The sequence below is a fragment of the Engystomops pustulosus genome, chromosome 3, assembly GCF_040894005.1.
Source record: "Engystomops pustulosus chromosome 3, aEngPut4.maternal, whole genome shotgun sequence".
In the NCBI taxonomy this organism is placed as follows: domain Eukaryota; kingdom Metazoa; phylum Chordata; class Amphibia; order Anura; family Leptodactylidae; genus Engystomops; species Engystomops pustulosus.
In genome coordinates this window covers 45,643,487-45,653,955 of record NC_092413.1, presented here as the reverse complement: position 1 = coordinate 45,653,955, position 10,469 = coordinate 45,643,487, and the positions used below count along the sequence as shown (strand labels likewise).

The following is a 10,469-nucleotide window of genomic DNA, read 5'->3' as shown; positions in this document are numbered from 1 at the left end:
CTTAATGTCTGGAGAAATCAAAAGGTGAACAATTCTGTTAGATAACATGGGAGCGGATCCCATGAGGGGGGAAAGCAGCCCCTCTATACAAGCGGTTATAAAACCCTGCACACATCCTCAGTCTTGTCTACACGTGAGGAAGGAGGGAGATGGGTTACTTAACTCTGTGTGTGGGTCAGTTACACAAGTCCCTGCTCCACCCCTAGCCCAGGGTATAATAGCTGCTGAGCATAGCCCCCAGTCACACACAGACATGGAGACCAAGGTGGTTCTGCTGCTGGGGCTGCTCGCTGTATGTGGCCTTTCACAAGCTTCTGATGTTCCCAATGAGAACCAGTTGCCTAAGTTTTGTCGCACCAGTGATTGTCCAAGTTATCAACTGGTGAAAAAGTATGATGTAAGTATACAGAGGGGGCTGTGCATGTAGTACCCAGAATGTGCTAGTGTTAGGTTTTTTTCTATATTTTGTAATATTATTTTCAACAAATTGAACTAAATGATCAGTTTGCATCTATCAAGTGGTTAAAAATTCTTCTTCACTACTATAGAACTGTATATATCCGTTCTTTGGAAAGTAGAGTGACAAGTAGTAAAGAGAATGACAATGAGAAATTTACCAGAATATGTGGCTGTGCTTTATATGTGTCTGTTTGGCTTTATAAATCTATGGTGTATTTTTTCAGGGGTCTGAGAAAGTAGAGTGTCATACCCCATGTTTTATCTATGGTAATGCTGACTACCAATTCAGACCAAGAAACTGCTTAGTTGCAGCAGTACTACAAAGGACACACGTAGGGAACATGCTGCAGGCACTCTGCAGTGTCTTCCTTTGTAGCAAAAATTTGATTTTTTTTTTGCTGTGGTGAACTGCAGATTTCAGACTTTGCATTGCATCTAAATTGGTTCTCCGTGGTTAAACCACCCTACATTCTGGGGGCTGTGTGTTCAGAGAATAGATCTCACACTCCAGTGCACCACATTGCTCAGAATCCAGCTACAATCTTAGAATATAAATGTATTTTTTCACAGTCCTGCCGCTCCTAACAGTACATAAGTAGTGGCCTTGAAGAAATACTTTAACACTGTGTAATGTTCGTGCCTAAACTTCGCACTATCCGCAGATTGCGGAATAGATGGCGTTTATTTGTGTGTGAACTGTGGCTTACTGCTTGTGTTTGGATTAACTGAGCCACCCCCTGCTCCTTGCATTTCAGTCCTGCCCAGCAAGGGTTACTAGCCTGATGGACAGTTTCCCCAGTGTGCTGCTGGAGTTGGTCTGGGAACTGCCTTATATACCTGCCTATGCCCATGAGACCTTGCTGGTTATTCTTAAAGTCTTACCTGTGTATCTAGCACTCTTACTATCTTGTTCTGTATTGTGTTTTGTACCCGTTTCTGTGCCCTTACAGCCATCTTGATCTTGACCTATCTACGCTTGTCTGTCTGTATCTGAACCTGACCTGTATATAACCCGCTTGATCTTGATCTTACCTGTGTATATCCCGCCTCTACCTGTATCTGGACCTGACCTGTGTATATCCCACCTGAAGACCTATATAAATGTTGTTTGCCCCGCAGTATCGTTTACCTCTTAGTATTATCCCACTTTCCCTGTCTCAGACCTGTGTTAGTATTCTGTGCACCAGTGTGAACACTGGTCTATTCATGTATTCCGGTTACCTGTCCACTCCACCATCCAGCAGCTGCCAGGCAAAGTAAGTCTTCCTGTCATCTTGTAGGGTCGCTCAGGGTCCGTCAGTTAGGTTCCTGAGGGTACCCTTATCAGGGTGGTTTATCTGCCCTTATCAGGGCGGTTTATCTGCATTAGGCAGGTCCTTAGCCCCCAGGGACTTCGCAGGGTGAGTTCGCCACCACCTACCTAGTCTGACAGCTAGTGCCAAGCCTGTTTGTGGTTGCGCGTTTGTTGGACAGGTGCAGATAATGTTATGAGCCTGTGTATGATAATGCATGTAGGGCTATGTAAGAGTGGGGCACTGCAAACCAAAGTTTTGGATCTTAACCAACATTCACACCCCCTGCAGGGCTCTCTCCTATGATCACATGAAAAATTATTCAATCTCCACTTGCACTGAGGGGCAAACATGGTGGCATCTTGGTACGATGTAGCATTACCTCCATCCTGTTCACCCCCAGTACTTTATGGCCAGTCCATGAGCTTCAAGTTGAGCCTTTGCTGTGTTCCTCTACTTGTATGTCCTGTGTGTTTATGAAATGTAATTCCTTTTTATTGTTCACCATATCTGTAGAAGATTGAAATGCAGACAGTTTATGGGTTATTGTAGTCTGATAGTCTCTATACTTTTAGAACTTTGAACATCGTCAGTATGAAGAAACCCGTTGGGTGACCACCTCGCTAGAACAGGACTTTCTCGGTTTTGGGATGGTGAAAAGCTTCAGACGTCTGTTTAGCTATATAAATGGGTCCAACTCTGAAGGTAATTTGTGCCTTTGTATTTTATAAGCCTCTGCTCACATGTTCTTTTGTAGCTACATGGGAAATTCTTACCATTAAAATGATTGACACTCTGACAAGGGCTCCAAGTAATGGGTTCCTTAGTAATGGCTAAATGTACACAGTAACAGCAATGAGCGTGTACTAACAATGGTGGTGTAAGCATCTGGCTTTCAATAGGAAAGCTGAGAAAGTTCCAAACTTGTCATGTCACCTGACCTTGGACTCAAACTTTTGCTTAAGGCAACATGAGGTCTTAGATTTCATCAACATAAAGGCAGGATAATAAGACTGTAAAATCTCCAGGATAATACATTTGGATATCGTTTCCTTGCATGAATATCTGCACTTAGCCCAAGGGATCCTTTACAACAGGGGTGCACAACCTTTTGTGGTCCAAGGACCGCATTGTCATACCGCTCAACTTCAAAGGGCCGTACCAAGAACCAGCACAGTACAGCAATATATACCACACCAGAAACCAGATCTGAGTTTAATAATGGAGACTCCAGAGCAGATAATAATGGTAACCCCAGAATAGACGAACCTAATGTATCTCTGTAAGAAACCCAACTGCTTGACCTTTTATCACTCAATTTTTCACTGGGGGAGTTGGATTTGCTGATACACATTTAGATGGTTGGCAGTTCACATTCAGCTTCCCTGGTCTAATGAATATCATCAGCAGACTAGTCTAGTGTTAAAATACAATATTTTATTACTCTGTTTATATTAAAGTGAAATTTCTCACTTCCTTGTCTTTGATTCTGTTTTAGGGCTAAAGATTAATATGACTGTACCTGTGGTGATGTATATGCCATTGAAAAAACCACCCGCAGGGAATTCCACAATGTCCTTTTTTGTGCCACATGAAGTGGTGAATCCTCCAAAACCTACAGACTCTGAAGTTTACCTTGAGAGGTCACCTGCAGCTTCTATATATGTCAAGTAAGTTCCGGCAATTCAGTGCAGACCATGGTTCAGTTGGTGCAAACTATTTCTAAAGTTCTTTCTCCAAATGTCCTTTATAACAAGTACAAATAATCTGTGCTAAAGGAAATCTACCATCAAAATCCACTTTGGATAAGCCAGGAGCACTTGCTCATAGATACAGAAACCTGACAGTCGTCTTATATTTGTTATCCAGGGCCTCAACTTTTCAAATTATGCTAGTGAGTCTGAAGGGCTCCTGGGTATTTTACCAGAGACCCTCCATGTTGCAGATTCACAGGCTGTTACACTATGCAGGAGCACATCCTCCTCCCACTGTGTGCTGAAAATTCCTCTGCTGCTAAAAGATTACATCAAGCAGAGGGATGGGGGAATGCTGAGCAAGGGTGAGGGTGAGACAGTGTAACAGCCTGTGAAGATAACATCCCCACAAGTATTTCATTAGCATAATTTAAAAGTTGATTTTAGAAGAAAGTAGGCCAAATATAACAAATATAAGTACCACAGTAATCTTGCCACAATTCAGGGTGAGAACCACTCATGCCCAGTGAACTTTTTTGTGTTAGTGGGTCTCTGCTTTATGGAGGAAGCAAGAACATAGCAATAACATTATAAAGACTTGGGTCTGTAACACAAAGTTCTTTGTCTGTTTCCCCTCCACTTTTACCTGTAGCTCATGCAAATTGTCCTTTCTCTTTAGGCCTTTTGGAGGATATGCCATCAGCTATACGTACGCCAAGCAAGCGGAAAAACTAGCAAAAGAGCTGAGGGCCCTTGGTCTGCAGTTCGATGATGCGTACTACAAAAGTGCCGGCTACAATGCTCCATTTGAGATTTTCAATCGCCACAATGAAGTGTGGTACAAGGCGCTGTAACCTCAATTCCAACTCAAGGGGTTGTTTCTTCATCCCTTTCATGTTGTCTTCTTGGGAAAACTCTTTACATTTTTAGATTACCTTGCGAATGTAGCATTTTCTCATACATGCACTTTTCTTTTGTAACTGATTTTGTAACATTAAAACAATTTGTAGAAAGTGTGCTTATATCTGGGTTATAAACTGTATTTTACTCTATTAGACATTCTAAAGTCTTGAATATCAACACCACTGATGAACCCAATGAGGCAGATTTATCAAGAGTCTCAAAAGTAAAGACAGTGCAGAGTTAGGCCCCATCCACACTTGCGTTATTCATGCGTGTTTTCTGCGCGTGCTTTTGACGGGCAGAACTTGCATTGCACTCTGACCCATTGTAACCAATGGGTCTTTTCAGACTTGCATTTTTTTTTTCACGCACACACGCGCATTTTCTTTTTTTTTTAACGCGCGTTTAAATCTTGACATGCTCTACTTTTGCAAGTAACGCACGTGAAAAACGCACCATACAAGTCTATGGAGATGCATCAAAAACGCATTGCACTCTGAGACACTTGCAAGTGTAATGTGTTTTTCACGCATCAATTGCCATAGAAAAGATAGCGATCGGTCCTGAGTCCATTTCACGCGCATGTTCTGCGCGTGAAAAACGCATTGAAATTGCATCAAAAACGCGCGTGAAAAACTGAGACACTGAACAAACTCTGATTGAACTCTGATACAAAATTTGCGTTTTTCACTGACCAAACCCTGATCGTACCCTGATCAAACTCTGACGTGATCTGCAATGCAAGTGGGAAAGAGGCCTTAGACTAGATTGTGTTGTGCTGCAACGGATTTATCATAGTGTCTGATGCTGGATGATAATTTTGACCCAGTATAAGGCCCTCTGCACACAAAGTTTAGCCGATTTGAAACTGATCCATGTGCTGGTCCGATCACACAGACTGAACACATTGCACACCGCCGTCTGCAGGGACATGCATGCAGCCGCATTTGTCACCATAGATGGCAATGGCGGTACGGTGCTGCGCTGCACAGCAGGAAAAGATAGAACATGCCAGTGGCATAACTAGGAGAGGCAGGGCCCCCCTTACCCCTTAAATATACATATTTATGTGCTCACAAATGTGAGTTACAGTCGCACGATATATGCAGTACATATATAGAGCATAATGCAGTGTATATATACACATCATACATTGTGTAGCCATACAGCATATATACATCACAGATACAGCTTATATACATCACATATATGTTATATACATATTATGTTGTACAATGTATATAATGGTGTCCATTCTTTTCTCAGGTTGGATGGGGGGCCCCCTGACACTGTGGGCCCCATAGCAGCTGCTACCACTGTAGTTACGCCCCTGTAACATGCTCTATCTTTTCCCTGGTGTGCGACCGTACACCGCTGTTTCCTATGGAGGGAGGAAGGGCCACCTCTTCCTCCTCTCCAACACTAGGCGGTATGCCTGCACAGCGGGCATACTGCATGTGAATGCACCTTTTATCTAGTATAGTTTTCATTGCACTGTGTTGCTGCATTCTCCAGGACTTCCAACGCTTATTTAATACTTGAGAGAACTATGTATTCTCGGCCCTTCTCTGCATTACCTTCTCACAACCAGCAGGTGCTGTCAGCATTCCACTCTGTGTCCTTTCCTGCTAAATCCTATATCCATTTACAGAGACATATGAGACTTGATTTGTGCTGAACAAAAATGTAGTTTCTAGTTGTGCCATTTTATATTCTATGCTTTAGGAAGGAAGCTGGAGAAAACAATCCAAATGTGGTAAAAACTAATGGAAAAACACAGTTGAACCATTTTCTCACTGCTTTCACCGTGCAGCCAATGACAGATTCCATTCAAAAGGTTGGTAAAGTAAAAAAAAAAGAAAAAACAGTGATGCAATAGGAGGCCAATCTCAAAGTACAAAAGCAATTTTATTAATTTATTTAATTTATAAAATTAAAAGCAATTAAAAAATGTGCGTCAGGCAAAAATTCCCCTTAAAGGAATGGGACCACGATGCCCTATACCCAGGGTACCACCCACACCCAAACCACTGACGATCAGATGTAATGAAAAATATGAATACAAAAATGCTGGTGGGTAAAGGCCACATGTACACAGAAACACAATACCTAAATAGGTCAAATACACCAGAGAGTCCAGCGTGTAATAAAATGATGAAGGCAGTTGGGAGAGGATGACAGGCGGGGGTGAGAAGACACCAAATGTTATGGTACCAATGAGGAAGTCACAGATACGTGACATAACGTGTGGGGTCTTCTCACCCCCGCCCGGCCTCCCCTCTCCAAACGTCCTTCATCAAGGTCTGAGGCTAAATTCACACTGCCGTGAGCCCACCGCACCGTGGCACGGCGGGCACACGGCAGCGCGGGGAGAGGAGGAGGAGGTGAGCGCAGCTCACCCCCGCCCCTCTCCATAGAAAGTAATGGAGCACGGCGCCGTAATACGGGGAAAGATAGGACATGTCCTATCTTTCCCCGGGCTACGGAGCGGTACGGTGCCGCACGTGTGCTGCACCGTACCGCTCCCGTACAGGGCCGTGAGCCCATAGAAGTGTATGGGGGACGTATATCAGCCGTATATACGTCCCCCATACTGTAGTGTGAATGTAGCCTAAGACAAAAAGTAAGTAGAATATCACTGATTACAGTATACCATTTGCCATGCCATGCCATTATGAATTGTTTTTATTTATTAAATAAGGAATTGTCCAAGAAGCACCCTGGATAGGCTCCTAAACCTGTCAATCAAGCCGATTGATATAAAGAGGGGTCGTACCCCAGAAGAAGCCGAGTCCTTTGACGAAACGCAACATTGGGGTGTTATCAGGGGCGTAACTTGAGGGGGTGCAGAGGGTGCACTCGCACCCGGGCCCAAGAGGTTTAAGGGGCCCTTATGGTGTTATTTTCCCATATGAAAAGACTAGTACTATAAACCATACATTATAGTTGGGGGCCTGGCACAGACTTTGCACTGGGGCCCATCAGCTTCCACTTACGCCACTGTATGTTATGTTCCTAAAGTTACAGTTGATCTTTGATTGGTTTCAATGGGCAACTGGAAGTTTTACCTCAGACATTTCTAATAAATCTTCCCCTATCTCTGTATCCCTATCCATATTACCTCACACATAAGCTGTCTTATACTCATTGCCTATAGTAACCAATCCTGCTCTGTCACATTGATGCCTGAAGGAGCGCGCAGGACGGTAAGTGTCCCAGCGCTGGCAGTGTAATGACGTTATTACTCTGCCAGCGCTGTGCGCGTTACTCCATGGGTCAGGCTGGTTGGCTGTATACTCAGGGGTCAGGCTGGTTGGCTGTATACTCAGGGGTCAGGCTGGTTGGCTGTATACTCAAGGGGCAGGCTGGCTGGCTGTATACTCAGGGGTCAGGCTGGTTGGCTGGCTGTATACTCGGGGAAGGCTGGCTGTATACTCAGGGGGCTGGCTGTATACTCGGGGGCAGGCTGGCTGTATACTGGGGGACAGGCTGGCTGCATACAGGGGGGGCTGGCTGGCTGTATACTCAGGGGGCTGTGTATATATTGGGGGGGCTGGCTATACACAGGGGGAATGGCTGGCTAAATACAGTGGGGGCTGGCTGCATACTGGGGAGGGGCTGGCTGGCTATATACTGGGGTGACTAGCTGGCTATATACTGGGGGCTGTCTGACTATATACAGGGGGGGGGGCTGGCTGTATACTGGGGGCTGCTTGGGGTATGTGGTTTATGTCTGTGCAAATTATATATGGTATATGTGTATTCTGAAAAATAACATGCGGTATGGGGCCGGCAGCAAGGGTTTAGGTATATGGGGGGCCCCTTTCTAAGTTCGCACCGGGGCCCACTGGGGTCTTGTTACACCACTGACTGAGAGCTCATATTAGTGACCTGTGGCAGAATAGACATCAGTGCAACCAATATCACGGCTCAGCTTACCCACTGTGATGATGAAACCAAACTTGGTCAGGAACCCCATTATGTACATATATAATGGTGTTCGATGGTTAACATACCCTTTTGTTTAAAATGTTAATCAACTCCAATGTGTATATAGAGCTCCTAGTAATATATATATATATATATATATATATATATATATATATATACACAACTCTATTCAGAGATCATTTTACCACTAATTTCCCTTTTTTAACTTACTTTAAACAAGAAAAGGTTGACCTTTACCAGGATAATTACACTGTAATTTGGATTTCCCCGTTTGGTTTAAAAACACAGATATGGTATGAATAGTTCCTTGGTTATCTTATATATATCGTATATTTATATAAAAGTCAAAACTTTATTAGACAACTAAACTACAACAACGAAATGAAACAAATATGAAATATGGTTAATAAATTAACAAGGTAAAGGGGGATCCCCTATTGATGTTTACACAATAAAGATAATTTTTAACCCCTTATTTCACAATTTTACTCAGTGACCTTACTGAGTGAAGGTCAGAATTCTAACAATGTGGTTAGCTTATCAGGGTCCAGGTTTATGTACACTTTCATTTTGCTTCCGAACATTCACTAGTATCTGACAGAGAAAAAGAGACAAATCAGAGATGAAAGATGATGAGATCCATGAGATAGATGCATATTACACGGCATTCTCAGCTCTGCTATACCAGCCATAACACACACAGCACTTCTATATGCCTCCCTCCCCTGGATAAAGACCTTATCTGTCTGTAGCTTTACTCTCCTTACGACGCATTGTTTACTAAGGCTTTGTGCCGCTTTGCGATACACTTTTTTTTCAGATTTTGCCCATTTTTCAATGTTAAAATGGCTTGCACAGGTATTAAAGTAGTGGGTGGGCTGCGATTGTGTCGCATGTGACCCTTTTTGTGGCGCAGCTGCGCTGGCTTACATGTAACAAGTTTAGGGGGTGTGCAGTCTGACGGTCTAACTGATTCAGACTTAGCGCCGGATTTAACTTTCAAATTGTGTCGTAAGCCATAGAACTTAGATGTTCCACTACAAAGATTATGAACTCTTCAGACCTGAGTGGGGAAGCGACACATTCATGATATCAGGCGCACAGTCTTAGTGCGTTATAATCGGACCATGCACTTCTGTGAACTCCGGTGAGTGGGTAAGTAAATGTGCCCCAGTGTGTAACAAAGAGTCTGTAACTAGACAATAGTAGATAACTTTCATTTAATGTACAGGCAGTCCCCGGGTTACATACAAGATTGGGTCTGTAGGTTTGTTCTTAAGTTGAATTTGTATGTAAGTCGGAACTGTATATTTTATCATTGTAATCCCAGCCAGAACTTTTTCGGTCTCTGTGACAATTGGATTTTGAAAATGTTGGGTTGTCATAAGAATCAATATTAACACTAAAGCTTCATTACAGACACCTGTGATAACTGTTACAGCTGATTATTGTAGCCTAGGACTAAAGTACAATAAATTACCAATATCCAGAGGTCCGTTTGTAACTAGGGGTCGTATGTAAGTCGAGTGTTCTTAAGTAGGGGACCGCCTGTATTTCTTAAATTCATGGCCACTGAACAAATATAAAACTTTAAATCGGGTAATGTAATAAATAAGAGCAATGTTCTAATGTTGCCCCATTAAGTTTTTGGACAATTTTAAAATTAACTATTTCCAAATCATACTTTAGTCCATAGGGCAGAATTTCCACTGACTACAGCAGGTGTAGAGCGTAGTGGAACATGTTGGCGCTATAAAAAGACCAATTATTATTAAGTAGAAATGTATAAGATTAAATCATGACATATTGGCCACGGCATGCTGGGTAAGTCAGCTTTATTTCAGACTCCTTTTGACATTTAAGCTAAACAATCAGCATTGTGTAGAGAGGATTAGTCTGTGTATTGAACAACCAACTTCTTAGAGAACATATAGTTAACATATTATGTTTTCTTGGAATTACTGTATTTTTATGGGAAATATTTTCTTTCGGTATTATGCATAGAAGGTGAAACAGTCTGCAGAATTAGGGAGTACAGAGACGGAGCCAGATAAGTATGGGCTGTTCTCCATATTTTTCTATATAAAAGGAAGGAAATTGTGTCTGAGCCATAGCACCTCTCGCTAGGCAAGATGATGTTTTTTAGCTTTTTCGTTCTGTTTGGCCTCAC

The 10,469-nt window shown here is 42.8% G+C and overlaps 1 protein-coding gene across 1 annotated transcript; it reads left to right on the top strand.

Moving 5' to 3' along the window:
• The first annotated feature begins 228 nt into the window (after positions 1-228).
• Positions 229-4,467, top strand: LOC140121272 (heme-binding protein 2-like). The gene is made up of 4 exons (XM_072140640.1): positions 229-397; positions 2,327-2,456; positions 3,250-3,421; positions 4,125-4,467. Exons 1-4 carry the CDS (start codon positions 254-256, stop codon positions 4,297-4,299), a joined length of 621 nt encoding a protein of 206 aa, XP_071996741.1. The 5' UTR covers positions 229-253; the 3' UTR covers positions 4,300-4,467.
• The last annotated feature ends 6,002 nt before the right edge of the window (positions 4,468-10,469 follow it).

Bases quoted from the DNA above. Each gene is read 5' to 3' on its own strand.
- LOC140121272 (XM_072140640.1), top strand. From the start codon at position 254: ATGGAGACCAAGGTGGTTCTGCTGCTGGGGCTGCTCGCTGTATGTGGC. The intron at 398-2,326 runs GTAAGTATACAG...CTATACTTTTAG, and splicing joins AACTGGTGAAAAAGTATGAT to AACTTTGAACATCGTCAGTA. The intron at 2,457-3,249 runs GTAATTTGTGCC...ATTCTGTTTTAG, and splicing joins AAATGGGTCCAACTCTGAAG to GGCTAAAGATTAATATGACT.